The following is a 23,608-nucleotide window of genomic DNA, read 5'->3' on the forward strand; positions in this document are numbered from 1 at the left end:
CCAAATAATAACAGAAATTACATGCTGGTTAAGAAAATGACAACTGGATTGATACTTGCCATTTTCTCCAAGGACATAAAACCAAGCTCGATTATTCATTCCCACGGCCAGGTGATAGAGCCCTACGGCTACAAAGTTGGGTTCCACATCAACAGACACTGTGATTGGCAGCTCCTAGAACACAGAAGAGTAAGAGTAGCAAGTCAACTGCTACAACCGTTTTGGTTTTACTGATAAATAGAATCAAAGTAACACTATTTTCATACTCCTTCTACAGGGTTGGCCACGGTGACTTCAAGGAGAGAGGTGAGATACGCAATCCTTGTGCTGCAGGCACCCCCGAGGATGGGAAGCTTGGTCAGGAAGACGTGCAGTGAGCCCCTCTGGGTAGACAGTGCCAGCAACTGGCCATCATCTGTCCAGGACAAGGTGCCCAACCCTGAAGTAAGTGACAGAATAAAGGAGTAGTCAAGAACAAATAATACTGTTGCGGGCAAACGAATATTTTCATTTAAACTACAGAGACAAAAAAAAAATCTTCAAGTGTTTTCTTTAATGGTCTATACAGACTAAAACTTCACTAAGGACAGGCATGTGAGCATGAGCATTGATTCATTCAGTAGTGGCTCAAAGAGAAAGTATGTCAGAATTGAGATTTTATAACTGAAATTGGGATTAAACTCACTATAAATCTTTAGATGAACGTGGATTTACAGCTTTGTAGAGGAGTAGGTTCTTTTAGGGAAACCTAATGAAGGTTAGAGTTAGGGTTATTTTAGCAAACTCTAATGAAGGGTGTTAATTTTATTCCTCCCACAATGAATGCAAATCATATAATAGTAAACACACTACTCTGTCATTGCAATAAAATGTCACTCTGCTTCAGAAAAACCAGTACCTTTATTTTCATCATCCAGGTTGATTATAGCATACATATCTTTTAATTCTGCCAAGTCATGAATTTTAATGCTGAAAAATGAAAAAATATGTATATAAATATAAGCGTTAAGCAAAATTGTTTCAGTTCATGAAAAAGTGTAGGCTACAGAACAGGTCAGTGTTTTCCAAAGGGGCCTGTATAGGATAATCATTTGGGTCAAGGTAAGAAAATAGAATTTCTATAATTACATTTTACCTTAAAAAATTTTTCTTTGTGGGGTGGTGGTTGTGCCCGGCTGCATTCTCTGATCTATAGTTTTAGGAACAAGGAGGTTTAAGTTGCCCTGAAGAAAACTTTGTGTAGGAAAACTTTCTTCTGAGCAGCATTAATTATTTAAGAAGTAAAAAGTTTCTCTTATCTGTGTGCTCCTCCGACCACCCTAAGTTCTTTCATACAAAGAGAAATGAGGTATAACAGAAAGACCATTTATCTGGAATCACAAGGCATAGGTTGAAAGCTCTGAAAAACTGCAGGCATTTTGGGCACCTGGGTGGTTCTCGTGATCTTGCAGTTCGTGAGTTCAAGCCTCGCATTGGGCTCTGTGCTGACAGCTTGGAGCTTGGAGCCTGCTTCGGATTCTGTGTGTGTGTGTGTGTGTCTCTCTCTCTCAAAGATAAATAAACATTAAAAAAATACTAATGAAAAACTGCAGGCATATTACTTCATAGGGTTACAGAGAAGATAGGTCAGTTCATGCCAATGAAAGTTGCATAGCACAGTGTTGGGACACAATGGTTGTAAGATTTCTTTCCTCTTTGTCTCCTTTCCTCTCTCCTCCCTTCCGCCCTTCTAGGGTTTTCCCTTTATATATATTACTTCCTTGTTTTCATTTAACTTTTTATTTTGATATAATTGTAGATCCACATGCAGTTGTAAGAGAGAATATGGAGATTGTATATACAGAGATTGTCTATACCCTCCACCTTTCCTTACATGTTAATATCTTGAAAATCTACAGGATAATAGTATAGTCAAATAATGACATTGATACAACCTCTTTCAGATGTCCCAGGTTTTACCTGTATTCATTTTGTGTGTGCATGTGTACGTATGCAGGTGTTTGTATTTCGTTCCATGCGATTTTATCACATGCGAGATTGCTGAGATCCAGGACCACAGTCAGGATATAGAATAGTTCAATCACAACAAGGATCCTTGTGTTGCCCTTTTATATATGCACTTAACCTCCTTCCTCTCCACTCCAGATGCATTCCTAAGCCCTGGTCACCACTAATCTGTTCTCCATTTCTATAACTTTATCATTTCAACAGGATTACATAAATGGAATCACACAGTATGTGACATTTTGTGAATGGCACTTTTCATTCAGCGTACTTCTCTGGAGGTTCACATCAGTTGTTGTGTGTATCAATAGTGTGTTCCTTTTTATGGCTGAGTACTATTCCATGATGTGGATGTACTAGTTTAACCACTCACCCACTGAAGGACATCTGGATGGTTTCTAGTTTTTGACTATTACAAATAAAGCTGCTATAAACATTCATATTCAGGTTTTTCTGTGAATATAAATTTTCATGTGCCTCAGAAAAATGGCCAGGAGTGAAATTCCTGGGTCACACGGTAAGTGCATGTTCAGTTTTTGTTGTTGTTGTTGTTGTCTTAAGAAACTGCCAAACTAGGGCAGCTGGGTGGCTCACTGGGTTGAGCGTTTGACATCAGCTCAGGTCGTGATCTCATGGTTCGTGGGTTCAAGCCCTGCATTGGGCTCTGTTCGTGTAGAGCCTGCTTCAGATCCTCTGTCCTCCTCTCTCTGCACCACCCCCACCCATACTCTCTCTCTCTCTCTCAAAAATGAATAAAATTAAAAAAAAAAAAAAAGAAATTGCGAAACTGTTTTCCAATGTAGCTGTACCATTTTACACTCCTACCAGCAAGGTTTGAGTGATTTAGCTTCTCCTCATCCTTCCCAGCACTTGATGTTATAACTATTTTTAATTCTAGCCATTCTAATAGATGCATAGTAATATCTCATTGTGGTCTGAATTTGCATTTCTGGAATGGCTAATGATGTCAAATATCTTTTCATGTGTTTACCATCTATATATCTTCTTTGCTGAAATGTATGTCTTTTGCTGATTTTCTAATTGGATTGTTTGGTTTTTTTACTTTTGAGTTTTGAGAGGGCCCCTTATGCATTCTAGATACTAGTCCTTTGTTGGATACGTGGTTTGTGAATATTCTTTCTCATTGTGCTGTTTATCTTTCATTCTCTTAACAGAATCTTTCATGGGGTAAAATTTTTTTAGTTTTGAGCAAGTCTAATTTTCCCATATTTCCTTATACAGATCATGTTTTTGGTTTTAAAACCAAGAACTCTTTGCCTAGACCTAGACCTAGAAGATTTCCTGTTTTTATCTAAAAATGCTACAGTTTTGCATTTTAAATTTAAATCCATGAAGAGCCTAAATGTCCATCAACTGATGAATGGATAAAGAAATTGTGGTTTATATACACAATGGAATACTACGTGGCAATGAGAAAAAATGAAATATGGCCTTTTGTAGCAACATGGATGGAACTGGAGAGTGTGATGCTAAGTGAAATAAGCCATACAGAGAAAGACAGATACCATATGGTTTCACTCTTATGTGGATCCTGAGAAACATAACAGAAACCCATGGGGGAGGGAAAAAAAAAAAAAAAAAAAAAAAAAAAAAGAGGTTAGAGTGGGAGAGAGCCAAAGCATAAGAGACTGTTAAAAACTGAGAACAAACTGAGGGTTGATGGGGGGTGGGAGGGAGGGCAGGGTGGGTGATGGGTATTGAGGAGGGCACCTTTTAGGATGAGCACTGGGTGTTGTATGGAAACCAATTTGACAGTAAATTTCATATATTAAAAAATAAAAAAAAAAAAAAAAAAAGAAAAAAAAAATAAATAAATTTAAATCCATGATCCACTGAAGTAAATTTTGATTAAGGTGTGAAGTTTGTTTTCCGGGTTTTTTCCATATGGATATCCAGTTGCTTGGGCACCATTTCTTGGAAAGGCAATTTTAATTCTATTTAATTTTCTACTTTTGCCAAGAATCAGTTGTGCATATTTGTGTGGGTTTATTTCTGGCTTCTCTATGCTGTTCCATTGATCTGTGTGTCTTTCCCTCTGACCATACCACATGGTCTTGATTACTGCAGCTATAAAGTGAGCTTTAATACTAGGTAAGATGATTCCTCTCATTTGATTGTTCTCTTCAAAAAAAATTTTTTTTAATGTTGATTTATCTTTGAGAGACAGAGAGAGAGACACACACACACAGAGAGCATGAGTGGGGGAAGGGCAGAGAGAGGGAGAGAATCCAAAGCAGGCTCCAGGCTCCAGGCTCCAAACTGTCAGTGCAGAGCCTTATGTGGGGCTTGAACTGACGAACCATGAGATCATGACCTGAGCTGAAGTTGGACACTTAACCAACTGAGCCATCCAGGTGCCCCTTGTTTTTTTTTAAAGATTGCTTTTAGCTATTTTAGGACCTGTGATTTTGCATATATACAATTGGTTCTTAAACAACATGGGGTTGGGGGTGCCAAACCCTGCACAGTTGAAAATTGGCATATAACGTTTGACTCCCCCAAAAGTTAAATAGCCTACTGTTGACTGGAAGCCCTATCGATAATATAAACAGTCTATTAACACATATTTTGTATGTCATATGCATTATATACTGTATTCTTACAATAATGTAAGCTAGAGAAAAGAAAATGTTATTAAGAAAATCTTAAAGATAAAATACATTTACAGTACTGTATGTATTTTTAAAAATCTGCATGTAGGGGTGCCTGGGTGGTTCAGTTGGTTGAGTGTCCAGCTCTTGACTTCAGCTCAGCTCATGATCTCATCGTTCGTGGGGGTTCAAGACCTACCTGCACTGTCAGTGAGGAACCTGCTTGGGATTCTCTCTCTCTCTCTCTCTCTCTCTCTCTCTCTCTCTCCCTCCCTCCTTCCCTCCCTCCCTCCCTGCCCTTCCATTTTTTCTCTCTCAAAAAAAAAAATAAACTGAAAAATAAATCTGCACATAAGTAGATCCAAGCAGTTCAAACATCTGTTGCTCAAGGATTAACTGTGTTTTAGCATAAACTTGTCTATATCTACAAAAAAACCACCTTGGGATTCTCATATGAATTTCATTAAATCTAAATTTGAAGAGAACTGATATCTTCACTATGTTCAGTCTTCTGACCTATGAACAGTGTGTTTCTCCATTTCTTTGGGTCTCTTGATTTCTTCCAGCATCATATTGGAATTTTCAGCACATAGACCCTGTACATGCTTTGTTAAGTGTAAATCTAAGTACTTCATTTTCTTTGGAGTAAAAAGGACATATTTTTAATTTGGTTTCCATAGGTTTGTTGTCAGTATATAGAAATGTGACTGATTTTTGTGCATTGATCTTGCATCCTGCAGCCATGCAGCGCTCACTCATTAGTTGTAGGCATTCCTTGTTTGTACTCCTTGAGATTTTCTACATACACAATCATTTCATCTGCAAACAGAGATGGTTTTACTTTTCTCTTTTCAATCTGGATGTAGCTTATTTCTTTTTCTTGTCTTAAACTGCAGTGGCTAGAACTTCTAATATTAGGTTGCATTAGAGTAGTGGGAGTGGAGAGCCTTGCCTTGTTCCCAATCTCAGGAGGCAAGCACTCAGTCTTTCACCATGAAAGATGATGTTAGGCTTTTTAGTAGACATTCTTTATCAAGTTGAGGTAATTCCCCCCATCTCTAACTTACTGAGAATTCTTATCATGAATGGGTGTTAGATCTTATGAAATATTTTTGTGTGTCAACTGATGTGATCGTATGGTTTTTCTTCAGCTGCAGATATAGTAACTTCATTGAATTATGAATGTCGATAAGGCTTGCATACTTGGAATACATCCCACTTGGTCATGAAGTATAATTCTTTTTATATATTGCTGACTTCAGTTTGTTAAATTTTGTTGAAGATTTTTTGTCCAAGTTCATGAGAGATTGGTCTCTAGTTTTTTCTTTCTTTCTTTTCTTCCTTCCTTCCTTTCTTTCTTTTTCCTTTCTTTCTTTTTCTTTGTATAGTTTGATTTTGGTGTAAGGCCTTATAAAATAAGGTGAGAAGTGTTCCCTCCTCTTTTATTTTCTGAGGAGATTTTGTAAAATTGGTGTTAATTCTTTTTTAAAAAGAATTTGGTAGAATCCTCCAGTGAAACCATCTGAACCTGGAGATTTTTCAGGAGGCTTAAATTATTCAATTTCTTTAAAAGTTACAGGAGTAATTCAGATTATCTGTTTCATCTGGGTTGAGTTTTGGTAGTGGTTTTTAAAGGATTTTTCCAGTCTTCTAATTTGTCAAATTTCCAAGTTGTCTGTAGTATTCCTCTATAGTTCTGAAGTTGTAGTATTCCTTTATTAGCCTTTTAATGGCTTCCAGATCTGTAGCAATATTCCCGTTTCATTCTTGATATTGATGATTTGTGTCTTTTTATTTCTGTCATTCTTGCTAGAAGCCGATCAATTTTTTATCATTTTTTTAAAAAAACACCTTTTTGTTTTTTCCAATTCTATTTTCAATGTCATCAGTTTCTGCTCTTTATTATTTTATTCCTTCTGCTTTGCCTTTTGTTTGATCTTCTTTTTCTAGTTTCTTCAAGTAGGAATTTAGATTGATTAGAGATTTCAGTTCTATGTATTTTTAAATTTTCTCTGGGATATAGTCATGATTTGGAGTAGGTTAATTTCCAAGTGTTCATAGAATTTCCTGTTGTTTTTCTATTATTCATTTCAAGTGTGGTTATATTATAGCCAAGGAACACATTTTGTAGGACTTCAATGTAAATTTCTTGAGGTTTTGGGGGCACCTGGGTGGCTCAGTTGGTTGAGTGGTCAACTCTTGATTTCAGCTCAGGTCAGGATCCCAGGGTCATGAGATTGAGCCCTATGTCAGACTCTGCTAAGCACGGAGCCTGCTAGAGATTCTCTCCGCCTCCACCCACTCCCCCACCCACTCTCTAGCTCTCACTAAAACAAAATAAAAATAAATTTGTTGAGGTTTCATGGTCCAGGATATGGACTATCTTGGTGCATGTTCCATGGGTGCATAGAAAAAACATATATTCCATTGTTGGTGTAATGTCCAACAGATGTATGTTAAGTCTAGTTGGTTTACTGTGCTGTCCAAATCTATGAAGAGTTTAGCTAAGCTACTCCATGGTACTGCTGCCTCAGCATCCGTTCTATTTGGCCAAATGGCCTTAAATTGACACCCCTCCCTCCTTCTTATAAGTGCATGCCCTAAGTAACAGCCCACAGAGTCACAAGCAAATGTAAGTTCTGGATGTGACTCCCCCAAAAGCCCTTGTGATCAACAGTCTCCCCTGCCTCCTACCACCTGTGTGCCTTATGTTCCCCTAGGATAAGATCTCTGGGGCTTACCCCACTCTTTTCGTTAGAGTTGACCAATTTGGACTTAGCCTGGGAACCCTAAAGCAGTTTATTCATGAATGCTATTTTTTCCATAAACCCTATTAACAGCACATGCCCCTGGTTGTCTCTTTTTGTCTGAACTGTACCTTGAACTCTCTGTGAGACAGGCCAGGTATTTCCTCCTGGACCTGTGAATAGTGAATTTCTCCATTTCAGTTCTTCTTGTTGTGTATCGTTGAACGGCAGCTCATGATCTGACACTCTGTGCTCTACTTAATAAGTGTCAATTTGAGACTTTTAATTCCTTGTTGAACTTCTAATTGTTCCATGCATTACTGAAAGTGGGACCCTGAGGACTTCAACTATTATTGTTGTCTATTTCTCCTTTTAATTCTGCCAGTTTTTACTTCATCTATTTTGAGGCTCTGTTGCTAGGTGCGTGCTCATTGAGCATTGTTATATCTAATCAATATGCAGTCTCTCTCCCCATCCCTGTAATTTTCTTTGCTCTTTGTTTGATACCCAGACAGACACCTAGCTTTCTTTTGGTTATTACTTGGATGATCTTTTTCCATCCTTTCACTTTTACCTGGTTATTTCATTACATGATTATATTGAAGGGAGTTACAACATATAATAGGGTCATTTAAGAATTCTAATAGTCTATGTCTAATAGCATTGCCATTTACACGTTTAACATAGTTAATTGATCTGTGTGAACTTAAATCTACTGTTTTGTTATTTTGTTTGTCCCTTTGTTCCTGTTTGTCCTTTCTTGCCACTTTTAGATTTGAACATTTTTCAGTATTCCATTTTAATTTACCTATTGTGTTTTTATATATATCTCTGCCTGTTTTTTAGTGGTTGCTCTAGATTATAACATACATATTTAATTTCACAGTCTCTTTAGAATCAGTATTTCACCACTTCAAATAATGTAGAAATCCCATATAACTTTAACCTCTTCCCTTTATGTTGGGGTTGTCTTATGTACTGCATCTTAATATGCTGAACATACTACCAGACAATATGATAATTTTGCTTTCAACAGCACGTATGTTAAAGGTCTCAAAAAAAATGATCTATTGTATTTACCATTTCTGTCGTTCTTCCTTCATTCTTGATGTTCTGAATCCTCTGCTGTCATCTGTTCTGTCCCATCTGAAGAACTTCCTTCAGCAATTCTTCTAGAGCAGGTCTGCTAGCAATAAATTCTCTTCATTTTTCCTCACCTGAGAATGTTTCCATTTCACTTCATTACTGACAGATATTTTCACTGGGTAATGAATTTCAGCTGACTGTTCTTTTCTCTCAGCCCTTTAGGAAGCTGTGATGCTTCCTTCTGGCCTCCATGACTTATGGTGAGAAATCCACTGTCATTTAAAATGCTGTTTTTTTGTCTTTAGTTTTTAGCAGTTTATAATGTTATCTGAGCTAGGTTTTTTTGGACTTATTTGGACAATTTTTATAAAGGTACTACCTTTACCTCCATCCTCTTGGCACTGGCATCTTTTGATTGCCTTGTCCAAGCAAGTTGAAACTTTCTTGATTCTTTGTATGTCAGGCAACTTTGAGTTCTATTTTGGACATTCTGAATATTATGTTTGAGACTCTTGCACCTTGTCTAAGTCCCATAGAGAAGGCTAATTTTTTTTTTTTTTTTTCCAAAGCAGGCAACCAATCCAGTTGGGTTCAGGCCACGAGTATCAACCAGACTTTTGTGGGTTGTGGTTTCAACATCAGTTCCATTTTCAAAGGCTTTGCAGTCATATTCGGATATGTTCCTGTATGGCCCACTCTGTGGCCCAGAGGACTTGCATTATGATCTTTTAGTTCAGTTCTCAAAGTCTTTGGTATGTTTAGGATGAGATACACATGTATAGCTCAGGAGTGAACCTAGGAGCTCATAAATATCTTTAGATGCTTGCTTTCCAGAGCTCCTCCCTCTCTAGGATCTCCCTGGTATGTTGTGATTCCCTGGGGCTCCCTTTTTTGGTCTTCCAGCAGTAAAGTTTGGGCTCTAGTTACCCTGCAGGGTCTCGTCCTTCCCACAACTGTACCCATACCTGCCACCAAGCAGTGGGAGGGCAGGGAGAAAAGTAAGCAGCAGGGTTTACCCCACTTTCCTGGGACCACAGCCCCTGTAACTGGAGGAAGGTTACCCTCTGTCAGAGCTGTAGGCATCTGAGGGTCCTTCTTGCCGGAGCTGTTGCTGCCACTGCAGGTTGCTTGGTGGCCAGGGCATGAAAGAAGAAAGAAAGACAAAGAAAGGAAACTGGGAAATTTCCCCAACTGTCTCCGAGCATAAGTAGAGTTCTCTTTCCTGCAATGTGAGCCAGAACCAGAGGACTCCTCTCAGAGCTCTCTCATTTAAGTTCTGGTTTCTACTTCTGGATTTTGGCTGCCTTCAGTCCTGAGAGATTGGAAGACGAATGGGAGACTCATTACTGGTTCAGTGGTCCTTCAAATTCTGGTCTTCTTCAATATGCCTACTATTTACTTTTTAAAGTCCTCAAATAGCTGTTCCATGCATTCTGCCCAGGTTTTTTTTTTTTTTTTCTTCAATATATGAAATTTATTGTCAAATTGGTTTCCATACAACACCCAGTGCTCATCCCAAAAGGTGCCCTCCTCAATACCCATCACCCACCCTCCCCTCCCTCCCACCCCCCATCAACCCTCAGTTTGTTCTCAGTTTTTAAGAGTCTCTTATGGTTTGGCTCTCTCCCACTCTAACCTCTTTTTTTTTTTTCTTCCCCTCACCCATGGGTTTCTGTTAAGTTTCTCAGGATCCACACAAGAGTGAAAGCATATGGTATCTGTCTTTCTCTGTATGGCTTATTTCACTTAGCATAACACTCTCCAGTTCCATCCACGTTGCTACAAAGGTCTGCCCAGGGTTTATTGCTGTATTCAGTGAGAGAGACAGATGGAATGTGCTTACTTCATATTACCTGGAATTACCTATTTTAAGATGGATTTTCAAGCAAACTCAATTTTAGGTGTTGTATTTAGTTTACATCTAGTATTTATTTTAGGTTTTGCCCTGAGTGTTAACAGCAGAAGCAGTCTTAGAAATTTTCAATTGCAAACAGGTTTTAGGAGTGCAAGAAAGTATGGTGGATAGAGTCATATTAGCCATCAAAGTCTTGTTGAATATCTTCAATATTCCTTACATAAGCTTTCCTGGGAAAATGTGAATATAACTTACCAGGTATCACCACATGTAGCAGCTTTATTAAGCGTCTGTGATACTGCAATACTGGTTAGACTATCTTTGTGGTCACGAGCCTGAAATATCTCTTGCCCAATCTCTCTAATATGAGTGGAGATGACCACAAAAATTCCACGTGAAAAGCCAATCATGATGTAGCCATCACCATACCTATAGCAACAAAGGCAACAATACATTAATAGGATGATTAACTATCATTTGCAATAAAGTAAATAAGCAAGTGCCTTAAAACTAAAGAACTACAGAATCCAATTTATCAAGGGCCACGTAATATGCTAGGTAGTTTCACATATTTAATTTTTTTTTAATGTTTATTTCTGACAGAGAAAGAGAGAGAGAAAGAGTGAGTGAGTATGAGCGGGAGAGGGACAGAGAGAGGAGGAGACATAGAATCCAAAGCAGGCTCCAGGCTCTGAGCTGTCAGCACAGAGACTGTTGTGGGGCTCAAACTCATGAACCATGAGATCGTGATCTGAGCCGAAGTCGGCCACTTAATTGACTGAACCACCCAGGTACCCCAAGTTTCACATATTAAATCATAGTTTACAATCCAGAAAATGTTACATATAGAAGTGAAAATGCTAAGGTCAAAAATGAAATATATTAGTAAGGAAAAACACACGGATATCTTTTGGTAATAAGCTTTTTTTACATACCACCTATAGCAGACAATGTTACCATAGCGCTGCTGAAATTCCAGATCAATTGGACTATCTGGTTCATTCAGATTATAAAGAAACAAAGTTTTCTTGCCAACCACCACACTGATCTGCCAGAAAAGATTAAGAGATCGTGCAAATGAATTACTCAGTACTTCGTGAAGACCAATAAGGAAATTCAAATAGCTAAAACTAATTTATGCAAACAATGAGCCAGGTTTACATTAAATGTTGTAACTAATAAGATAACAACGTGATTTAAAAAAATACATTGTAATATATAGTCTGGGAAGGGTCCTTGGCTTTACACACATCCAACATACCCTTTGAAAAGTACATTAAAATAGCTGGGTGTTACTTTATTTTATTTAAAAAAATTAAAAAAGAAAAATTTTTTTTAGCCTTTATTTATTATTGAGAGAGAGAAAGAGCGTGAGCAGGGGAGGGGCAGAGGGAGACACAGAATCTGAAGCAGGTTCCAGGCTCTGAGCTGTCAGCACAGAGCCTGACACGGGGCTCAAACTCAAAAACTGTGAGATCATGACCTGAGCCGAAGTTGGATGCCTAACTGACGGAGCCACCCAGGCGCCCCTAAAAAAATTTTTTTTAATGTTTTATTATTTATTTTTGAGGGAGAGAGAGAGAGAGAGAGAGCAGAGGAGGGGCTGAGAGAGAGGGAGACACAGAATCTGAAGCAGGCTCCAGGCTCCAAGATGTCAGCACAGAGCCTGACATGGGGCTTGAACTCACGAGCTGTGAGATCATGACCTGAGCCAAAGTTGGATGCTTAACCAACTGAGCCACCCAGGTGCCCTTGGGTGGGCTAACTTTTTAAAATTCTCTACACCTCTCATTAGAGGTCTGTGCAATACAGGACTGTAAGTCTGACAAAGTTCCACTGAAACTGAATTCATATCCAGAGTATAGAGAGTTTTCCATCCTAAGAGGACATTCTGATTTTGAGCCACATTGTGTGGGTAATTGAGCTCAATTTTTTATATCATCATTCTTTCCATCACCTGCAGGTCACTGGTCAATGTAGCTAGACTAGTGTCCCTCCATTACTCACACAGTCAATATTTGATTGTAATTTTCAGTGCAGGGTTAACCTGTGTGAGGGACGGGAAGGAGTGTATTACTTATTTGGGCTCATTAAGAGTGATGGATTTATATAAAAAGAGAAACACTGATATATTTCCTTGATTCTACCAATTATAAGTCACTATCAATTAAATAGCTTTTTAAGAAATGGGATCATTTAATTTAAATATATTTGTATTAATTGTGAAAATCATCTGGATTTCAGAATATTAAATTGTGGCAGGGAAAATGCATCTAAGCTATTAATAAAATAAAAAGTACAATTTCCAGAGCTCTGTTCACCATCTCCAATAGCATGAAAAAAAAAAAAATGATATAGAAATCAAGACTTCTATTTGTGAAGGCGCCCTCCCTGTTTTTACTACCACAAGAATCGGAAGAGCAACACCCACTGCATCAGGAAGATGCCTTCATCTGCTGTGACACCAGGTAGCTAGATGTTGCCAGCAGCAGCAAAAGCAACTTACATGCCTAAGAGACTGGAGCTTACACTGATTTAATAAATGACAGACCATAATTTATTTATCACTATACATTCTGATCCATCCTAGGAGAAAATATAGTCTACAAAAGTATCAAAATAACTTGGGCATGGATTTGACTTAGAATTCTTTAAAAAAATTTTTTTAACATTATTTTTGAAAAAGAGAGAGAGAGAGAAAGAAAGAGAGACTGCGTGCACACAAGTGGGGGAGGGGCAGAGAGAGGAGACACAGAATCCAAAGCAGGCTCCAGGCTCTGATCTGTCAGTATAGAGCCTGGTGTGGGGCTTGAAACCACAAACTGCGAGATCATGACCCGAGCTGAAGTTGGACACTAAACCGACTGAGCCCCCCCAGTGCCCTGGTTTAGCATTCTTACTGTGCTTTCAGCAGCAGACATTCGATCATCAGTCTTCATCATGGAAAACTGCATGTCGCTAGGCTCTGATCTCACTGATGTCTGCAGGGATAGAAATGTTATCACTATGAACAAATGCAACACTTAAATTCATTCTGAATATTAATAGAACAGGTAACTTGCTTTCACTTCTGTTATACCTGAAAATCCCACCGTGATAAACCTCTAGAAATTCTGGATGAAACGGAACACATATCTTATCAAATAGATACATTAAGCTTGAAAGAAGGTAAGGAAAATTTCCAGGGACAATAAGCAAAGATCAAACCATAAACCAAAGTATGTGTGCAACTATCCAGAGCAGTTGGTAAGGAGATAATAAAGAAGCCCATTTGATTTGGGCTGAGCTTTGAGTCAGAAGAAATGCCGAAAACATTCTTTTCAAATCAAACGTTCCTTCCTATCCTCATTATGATCTGAAGTTCAAATTTATACTTTGAGTGGTCTAGAAACTCCTTGGAGTGTTTATCAAAAGCAAATCCAAAGCCTCTTCCAAAGCTGCAAAAAAATTTCCACAGACAAGCCCTGCTGAAGATGAGCTCACAATTCAAAATGAGAAAAGTCACAAAGAAATAATGCATCAAGAGCAAAAGTCAGCAGATCTAAAAATAACAGAATTCTCAGAGAGAGATCATAAAGTAATGCTTTAAAATGACTAAACACATAAAAAGACTCATAAGTATGACAAGAGACTTTTTATTTATAATTTTAGAGAGAGAGAGAGTGGTGGAGAGGGGCAGAGGGAGAGGGATAGCATCGTAAGCAGGCTCCAATGCTCAGTGTAGAGCTTGATGCAAGGCTTGATCCCACAACTCTGGGATCACGACCTGAACTGAAATTAAGAGTTAGATGCTCAACCAACTGGGCCACCTAGGCACCCTGACAAGAGACTTAAAAAAAAAAAAAAATCCTGTCAGATTTTTAAGAGAACTACAAAGTACTTTTCTTTTTTAATTAAAAATACAGCTGACCCTTGAATAACATGGAGGTCAGGGTAGCCGAGCCCCTGCACAGTTCAAAATTGGCATAAAATGTTGATTCCCCAAAACTTAACTACTAATAGCCTACTGCTGACTGGAAGCCTTACTAATAACATAAACAATTAATACATGGTTTGCATGTTATGTATATTAAATACTGTATTCTTACAATAAAATAAACTGGAGAAAAGAAAACGTTATTAAGAAAATCATGGGGTGCCTGGGTGGCTCAGTCAGTTGAGCATCTGACTCTTGATTTCAGCTCAGGTCACGATCCCAGAGTCGGGGGATTGAGACTCACGTCAGGCTCCACGCTGAGCATGGAGCCTGCTTGAGATTCTCTCTCTCTCCCTCTGTCCCTCTTCCCCATTCACTTTATTTCCAAAAAAAGAAAAAAAGAAAGTCATAAGAGAAAATACATTTATGGTGCTGTACTATATTTATTGAAAAAAAATCCGCATATAAGTAAATCTGCACCGTTCAAACCCATGTTGTTGAGGGATCAACTGTATACTTGACATACAATATCCTATTACTTCTAGGTAAACATCATAGTAGTTTAATATTTATATATTTTACAAAATTATCCCCATAACTCTAGTACTATCTCACCATACAAAATTATTACGATATTACTGACTATATTCCCTATGCTATATATCATACCTCCATGACTTATTTTGCAACTGGAAATTTGTACCTCTTAATCCTATTAATGCCTATTTTGCTCTAAAGTACTTATTAAAAATGAAAAGAAGAATCACTAAAATAAAAAAACTCAAATTTGACCAAATTTCAAGAGTAAGTGAACTGATTTGATGAAATTATCCAGAAGTTGTAGTGACAAAAAGATATTACAAAAGAGAGTTAAAGAGATAGGAGGTCCTACATATGTCTAACTGACACTGCAGAAGGACAGAATAGAAAGAGCAAGAGGTAATACCCAAGAGATAATGACTAAGAATTTTCCAGAATTGATGAAAGACAGCAATTTTCAGATTCAAGAAATAAGACAAGTCCTTAACAGGACAAAGAAAAATAAAAGTACACAAGTAACACTAGAGTGATCTTCAGAATAAAGTCAAAATAATTCAGAGACAGTACCAAATAAAGCAATGCTTTTAACGTATGCTTTGCTTACCACAGGACAACTTAAGTAGTATGTCTGATTCTGGAAGCATATATCTTAAAGATCAGAAATGGGAAATGTATGCAGATAATGGCTGAATATAGCGACTTCCTGGGATGCTATTTAGCAAAACATTGTAAGCCCATGTCTTCATTCAGTGTTGATGTCTGATATGGATACAAAAGTGTGGAGCTAAAGCATTTGAACTGTATTATCATTCTAATTCAAAAGGGTACCAAAATAGAATGCTCAAAATTTTAGGTTTCTAGGAAATATCTTTTACACTAGTTAATCTTTCTTAAGAACCACTTTAATCATGCTATGGTTCTGCTCAACATGGTTGAGTTACTTCTGCTTAACTTTCAGAGCTTTCCAGATACAGGAACCAACTTTCTTCTTCAGCCTTATTTTCTATAAATTTTCAATCAAAGCCCACATCTTCAGTCAAGCCAATCTTGAACGAGCCATAAACAAGCTTCAAGTTTTTCTTCTTATCTTTGTTCTTGCTGCTTTGCGTGGGTTGAATGACAGACTGCTAAATGTCTTATGGTATCCACTAAAACAAGTTTCAGTGGGGCACACGATCGATGATCTACAGAGACTAAATTTGTAGCTTCCCTGGCAGCAGTATGGCGTGACTATATGATTAGGTTCTAGTGATATGAATGGAAATAATAAATGCATCTTCCAGAATAGGTCCTTTAAATGTTTCTTGCACTCCACTTCTCTTTCTCCCTTCCCTGGGGTGGAAATACAGATCTGGTGCTGTTAACTATGCATATGAAGACAAAACATCCTAGCAAATAGCAGAGCAGTAAGATGGAAGCAAGGAACCTGGGACTATGTACAGCCTTGTGAAGCAGACATGCAGAGATGATCTGCCTACCTCTCTCTGTTATATGAGAAAGAAAAAGAAGAAAAACCATCCAAACTACCATATTCTTAGAGCCCTTGTAATTTTGTTTTTTTTTTCAATATACGAAATTTATTGTCAAATTGGTTTCCATACAACACCCAGTGCTCACCCCAAAAGGTGCCCTCCTCAATACCCATCACCCACCCTCCCCTCCCCCATCAACCCTCAGTTTGTTCTCAGTTTTTAAGAGTCTCTTATGCTTTGGCTCTCTCCCACTCTAACCTCTTTTTTTTTTCCTTCCCCTCCCACATGGGTTTCTGTTAAGTTTCTCAGGATCCACACAAGAGTGAAAACACATGGCATCTGTCCTTCTCTGTATGGCTTATTTCACTTAGCATCACACTCTCTAGTTCCATCCACGTTGCTACGAAGGGCCATATTTCATTCTTTCTCATTGCCACGTAGTACTCCATTGTGTATATAAACCACAATTTCTTTACCCATTCATCAGTTGATGGATATTTAGGCTCTTTCCATAATTTGGCTATTGTTGAGAGTGCTGCTATAAACATTGGGGTACAAGTGCCCCTATGCATCAGTACTCCTGTATCCCTTGGGTAAATTCCTAGCAGTGCTATTGCTGGGTCATAGGGTAGGTCTATTTTTAATGAAGCCCTTGTAATTTTGGATCTCTCTGTTACAAGTTCATCCTATACCTTGATTTATTCAGATCATCTGTCTTTTAAAGATTCCTAATTCAGCTTTCCTTGATCTCCTCCATCTCACATATATAAGACTTGTAAGCTATACCACAAAACTGGCAATTGCATAAGGCTGTATTTTATCGTAATTAGTTCTGTCTTCTTGAGAGTAGGGTCCCATGGTTCACAGCTTTTAAGATGATCCACAATGATCCCCACCTCCTGGTTTCTTTGTGTAATCCCCATCCCTACCCCTTGAAGTGTGGGCTGGACCCAGGGACTTACTTCTACATAACAGAATATGGCAAAAATGATTTTGAGATCAGGTTATTTATTAAGAGATTGTGGCTTAAGTTTCAAATGGCTGCTCACAATCTATTACCACCTGCTATGTTATGAGGCACTCTACAGAGAGATCCAAGTGCATGGTAATTAGGTAGGTTTCTAATCAATGGCCAGAGAGGAACTGAGGCTCTGAGCCTAACTACCTGTAAGGAACTGAACTCTTGTCAACAACCATGTGACTGAGAGTGGAAACAGATTTTTTTCCCAGTCAAGCCTTCAGATGAGACTCCAACCTTGACCAATAAAATGCAGCCTTTTAAGACCTTAATGCAGCTAGGTGCACCTGCATTGCTCACCCACAAAAACTATAAAACAATAAATGTATATTGTTTTAAACTGCTAGGTTTTGAGAGCAATTTGTTATGTAGCAATAGAGAACATAGGGTCATATTTCATATTTCTTCTAAAGTACATAGCACAGTGCCACATACCTGGTGGGCATTTAAAGAATTTGCTAGTTAATATTGCCCCAGCAATACTAAATCATAGGCCAAGTGGTCCAAAGTATAATTTACCCACTGGTGAGATTATGTAGTAGCTCTTGGTAATACAAATTCCCTTAAGGAGGAGCCACTGAGGATCTAATCAATTTGATTAGATCAAATTTGTGGAATCACAAATTTGTGATTTCACAAATCAATTTGTGAAATTTGAACAGCGGTAAACTTTAATCCTAAAATTAAATTTAAATTTTAATTAGGGTCAGTTTGGAAGCAATTTAACATATCAGTTAAAGTTAAATTAACATATCAGGCAGACCAGAATCCAAGTTTAGTTATTCACATTTATATTATAAACATACATATATAAAGTAAGGGTTATCTCACAAATGGACAGACGGAGTATAACCACAGAGCCGATAACCCATGCTAATACTCGATAATGGAAAATGTACAAAGGAAAATATTTGGATAAAGTAGTCCTATGAAGAAAAGTGTACTAATACATAAAAAGAAAAGCTTTTGTTGTTTAGAATATGAAGTTATTGTATGCATATCTCACGTAGAGATTTAAAAATTGTACAGATGAGCTTGGTAGACAAACTTCATTTCAGGGAAATTCTGAATATATTGGACCAAGGATGTTACTGTATTACCTGTCTTATCGTGTCACCTTCCTGATTGCTAACTGTAATCATTTTATCTTCACCACCTAAAGCAAGCAGATTTTCTGCATTCCAACATCCACATGTGATTCTCTTAGTATGTTTTCCTGAAAAAGAGATGATTTTTGTACAGACACATGGGTTTCTCAAAAAAAAATTAAAAGATCTGTGATGTCTAATCTGAACATTTAGGTAATATGACATGGATATTAAACAAAGAATGTTAAACCTCATCAAAGCAGTTAGTGTCTAAGCAACCTTATTTAAAAGTTTATTACCAAGTTACAAATCAATATAACAGCATAGAAGAGCAATAATGCTTTTTTTTTTTTTAACTGTTTAGGTGGATATTCTGCTACTTGATAAGTTTGTTTGCTTACCATGTAGCTAACCCTGTAACGATGTCTCTAAGAGAGGCAAACCCCACGGCACTCGAGTTATCTTTACTATACTCAGCTTTACAGGGTGGTAGACCCTTGGTATAAACAGATTCAACATTCACAGTTTTGACTATTCATGAAAAATTCGAGGGCCATTAGATTTGTGATAATACTGAGGTGCAAATCTGAATGTGTCCTAGTGAGACTTGTGTTAAGAACGGAGTCACTTAACTAGTAAGGGATATTAGATAGAACCACTATGTATCAGGAAACTTTTTTGCTGAGGAATCTAGCCAGTGCAAAAACTGTATTTGGGGAAGCAGAGAATTACATACTTGACACTGTGAGATTTATTGAAGGTCCTAGCATAAATCCTTGAGTCTCAAGATTAATTCTACAATGAGAAATAGAATGGTTAAGTATACATACTCTGGAGCCAGACTGCCTAGATTTGAAACTTGTCTCCACCACTTACTGTGAGCTACTTAACATTTCTATTCCTTAGTCGCATACCCATAAATTGGGGATAACAGTAGGGCCAATCTCACAGAGCTGAGGATCAAATGAGTTCAAGCACTTAGAAGAGTGCCAGGCATAAAGAAGGTGCCATATAAGTTTAGCTATTTTGGCTGCTTTTGAGAGCAGAGACCACACCATTCTTTCCACCCCTTACAGAACTTAATACAGTACCTATGCAGGAAATAAGTTCTAAATAAGTAGTTATTAAGTGAGTACAATCTGAGGCAGGAGTGTGCCAGGTGTGTTAGAGGCTCAGCAAGGAGGACAGTGTGGCTGGAGCAGAGGAAGTGAGAAGAGTATGAGATGAAATCGGAGAGTTTGCAAGCACCAGGTCATGCAGGCCTTGGCTGGCCATTGTGAGGACTCTGGCTTTGACTCTGGGTCAGATGGAGGACCACTGGAAAGGTCTGAGAAGAAGGCTCACTCTGGCCCCTAGTTGAGAATATTTGATAGTGGGGCAAGAGTTGAAGCAGGGAAACAAGTTAAGAGATTGCAGAAATTCAGTGGAAGATGTTTGAGGCTCACACACAGCGGAACAGGACAGGTGGTGAGAAGAGGCTGGATTATGGAGATATCTGAAGATAATCCTGTAAGATTTTCTGGCAAATTAGATATGGAGGGTATGAGAAAGAGGGAGAGTCAAGACTAAGGGTTAGCCTGAAGATCTAAAATGATGAGATGTCACCAATGGTGAGAGGGACAGCTGTGTGTCCAAAGGGTTTTAAAGATATTAAATTTGAAGTATTTATTAGATATCTCATCAGAGATGCTGAGTAAGCAGTTGGATATAGGAGTCTACAAATTGGAAGAGATAAACATGGGAGTCGTCAGGATACAGATGACATTGCCAATCAGGAGGCCAGAGCACAAAAGTGAAGGGAGCATTCAGAGAGACACTGAGATGTAGTAGAGTTTTCTGATTAGAAATTAAGGGACTTGGGTGCTACATTGGAACTGGGCCCAGAGAGATGGGCATTAGGAGGGAAAAAAGAGTGCACAAAGAGAGGTGGGAAAATCTCAAAGACAAACTCCTTTCTATACCCGAGAAAGGGAGAAGAACACCTCTCCCTCCTCCTTCCTGTACACCTCAAGGCCTCTTTGCTTGTAGTGCTCAGAACTCAGGTTGGCCTTAACATCAAGAACAGTTAACATGTTTTATGTGCCTACTTAAAGTGTTCTGGGCACTTTACATGTACTGACTTATGTAATTAATACTGACTCACAGATGCTCTAGTATGGTAACTGGGGTCTGAACCATGTTATTGAGAGGCTTGCAACATTTAATTAAACTGTAGTAAATGAATTTCATGTATATAAGAACCATGCAATGAGAAAACTGCCCGTGTCTAGTCTAGTTGAGGAAATAAATCAGTGTGAGATGAAACGTGGTAACAGATTTAGTTACTGTGAAATGTTGACAGATCATGCTACCATGCGGCAGCTACCTGGAGTGGAAAAGCTTGGATTTAGGAAAGTGAGTTATTTAAAAGGAAAAAAGGCAGTCACAAATCATAGCCAACTCTGAAAGAGGCAGCTATTATATATTTAGCTAAAGATACAAAATTAACTTGAATCTCCTTAGGCCCATTTTTCACAGTTAATAAATGACTGAGAACAGACTCAGTATTCATATTAAATACGAAGATCACATATAAAATCATGAACATATGACAAATGCCTGACACAAAATAATCATGCTTTGATGAATTATTTTCTTATATATCAAGTGTCAAAATTTCTGGGGCCTGTAAATTAATTGGCAGGATATTCTTACAGATGAACTGGGATACAAAAAATGCCTAACTGAAGTCAAATAGACAATTTGGTGAAAGTTGTTTTTTATAACTCAAAATAGTTTGTTTAGTTTTTCAAATGGATCAATAACATTACCTTTTAGCTGGAGTACTAAAAATATTAATATTAAACATAGACATATATGTGAAAAAAATGAAATAATTAAGTGTCCTCAATTGAAAGGTACTTTCTCAAGTATTCCGTGGGCACTCTTATCTCCAGATTATAATTTCTTCCTTAGCAGTAAATTATAATTCTTCTGGCCACCTGGGTATAATTAAGCCTACTAGTTTCACCATTCACCAGCATGATGTTACAATAGTTAAGCATAGATCTGTTTCTTCTTGGGTATTCAGAAGGCAGATGCTAAGTGACCAGAGATTGTGGGAATCAAAGAGCCTGAACCAAGAATGTCAAACAAGGACAGACACACTCTAGTCATATACCCTGAGGCAAATGTAACTCTGAGTGCCTACAAAGGCTAACTTGATGTTTGGAGAGAGTAAGAGGTTAGAATTAATATCTATTTATATTCTCACCAAACAGTCACCAAATGTTTTAGTCCATCTACTGATGTGTTGATATGAACGTGAGCTATTCCATGTCCACAGTTCTCAATCTGGGTGAGAAAGGGACAAATGGAAGCCATCCTATTAATGTCCTGGTGTCCAAAGGCACAGGTGGACCTTAGAGAGACATTCATTCTATATAGCCTGGGTAATTCTTAGCAGATAGTGTAGATGGATCTTGAAGTTTAGCTAAGATATAAGGCTTGACCAGGGGAGCCTCACTACTACACAATTTCCCTTGCAATATCAGAAAAGTCTAAGGCAGTAAAATATATTACATTTATGTAAAGCATCTCAAGTATTTAGCAGTGTTTCCAGCTATAACCTACCCAGCACAGGAATCTTTCGAGATGTCTGACGATTATAAATAAGCAAATTTCCTTTAACAGTTCCAACAGCCAGGAAACTTCCAATTTTTGACCAAAGAAGGAAAGACATTTGATCCCTATAACATTAAAATATCAATTACTAAAAAAAATTCACAATCATAACCTCCAAACAGATCCTTTAAAAAGTATTTCATGAATAATTTTAATATCTACTTAGGAGCTGAAGTACAAAATTACAACTTAATGCTTTAGAACACAAACTAACTGCTAAAGATATTTTGGAGATGCTAGAAGGTGATCTTACTGTCAGCTCTACAAATTCAGTGCAGACCTACAAATACGTAATAAATAAAAACATAAGTCATGATGGAATCTCAAATTTTGTTAAGATGACTCATGATGAGATGGTTTAATTAGTCTAATGATAGTTGTAAATGTGGTAAAAATCTTAATGGATGAGAACACCTCATGCTTTCAAAAAAGTAGGTCCAATAACACTGTATATAAAACTGGAAACATCATCAACAATTCATCGCCTTAAATAAAACATATATTTTCCAACTCTGTCACTTTTTAAAGTTTTTATTTAAATTCCAATTAGTTAACCACAGTATAATATTAGTTTCAGGTGTGCAATATAGTGATTCAACACTTGAATACATGACTCAGTGCTCATCATGACAACTGCACCCCTTAATCCCCATCACCTCTTTTGCCCATCCCTTCAGGAACCTCCCCTCTGGTAACAATCAGTTTGTTCTCTATAGTTAAGAGTTTGTTTCTTGGTTTGCCTCTCTCTCTCTCTCTCTCTTTTCTTGTTTTGCTTGTTTCTTAAATTCCACATATGAATGAAATAATATGGTATTTGTCTTTCTCTGACTTATTTCACTTAGCATTATATTCTCTAGCTCCATCAATGTCACTGCAAATGGCAAGGTTTCATTCTTTTTTATGGCTAAGTAATATTCCGTTGGGTTTATGTATATACATAAATACATATATACCACATCTTCTTCATCCATTCATCAATCAATGGAACACTGTTTCCATAATTTGGCTAATGTAGATAATGTTGCTATAAACATCAAGGTGAACATATCCTTTTGATTTAGTGATTTTGTACTCTTTGGGTAAATACTTAGAGTAGTATGATTGAAGGATCACAGGTAGTTCTATTTTTAACTTTTTGAGAAACTTGCATACTATTTTCCACAGTGGCTATACCAGTTTGCCTTCCCGCCAAAATTCCCATTTCTCCACATCCTCACCAACATCTATTGTTTTTTATTTTAGCCATTCTGACAGGTATGAGGTGATGTGTCATTGTAGTTTTGATTTGCCTGATAAGTGACGTTGAACATCTTTTCATGTGTCTATCAGCCATCTGTATGTCTTCTGCCCATTTTTTCATTGGATTATTAGGTGTTGGATTTTATAAATGCTTTATATATTTTGGATATTAACCCTTTATTGGATGTCATTTGCAAATATCTTCTTCCATTCTATAAGTTGCCTTTAGTTTTGTTGATTGTTTCCTTCATTGTGAAGAAGCTTTTTATTTTAATGTAGTCCCAAGAGTTTATTTTTTGTTTTGTTTCCCTACCCTCAGGAGACATCAAGAAAGAAGTTGCAGGGTGCTTGGATGGGTCAGTTGGTTA

At 37.6% G+C, this 23,608-nt stretch overlaps 1 protein-coding gene across 2 annotated transcripts in view; it reads right to left on the reverse strand.

The window, feature by feature from the left end:
* WDR19 (WD repeat domain 19) overlaps positions 1-23,608 on the reverse strand; it is a 113,262-nt gene that overhangs the window by 74,712 nt on the left and 14,942 nt on the right. For both annotated transcript variants that reach the window (XM_007098871.3, XM_007098870.2), the window contains exons 5-12: positions 21,951-22,066; positions 18,351-18,466; positions 13,205-13,285; positions 11,240-11,352; positions 10,560-10,733; positions 899-969; positions 267-439; positions 60-174 (exon numbers count right to left, since the gene is read on the reverse strand). In XM_007098871.3, the coding sequence (XP_007098933.1) occupies positions 60-174; positions 267-439; positions 899-969; positions 10,560-10,733; positions 11,240-11,352; positions 13,205-13,285; positions 18,351-18,466; positions 21,951-22,066 (959 nt within the window). The remainder of the gene's footprint in view (positions 1-59; positions 175-266; positions 440-898; positions 970-10,559; positions 10,734-11,239; positions 11,353-13,204; positions 13,286-18,350; positions 18,467-21,950; positions 22,067-23,608) is intronic.

The sequence above is a fragment of the Panthera tigris genome, chromosome B1, assembly GCF_018350195.1.
Source record: "Panthera tigris isolate Pti1 chromosome B1, P.tigris_Pti1_mat1.1, whole genome shotgun sequence".
NCBI classification, from domain to species: Eukaryota; Metazoa; Chordata; class Mammalia; order Carnivora; family Felidae; genus Panthera; species Panthera tigris.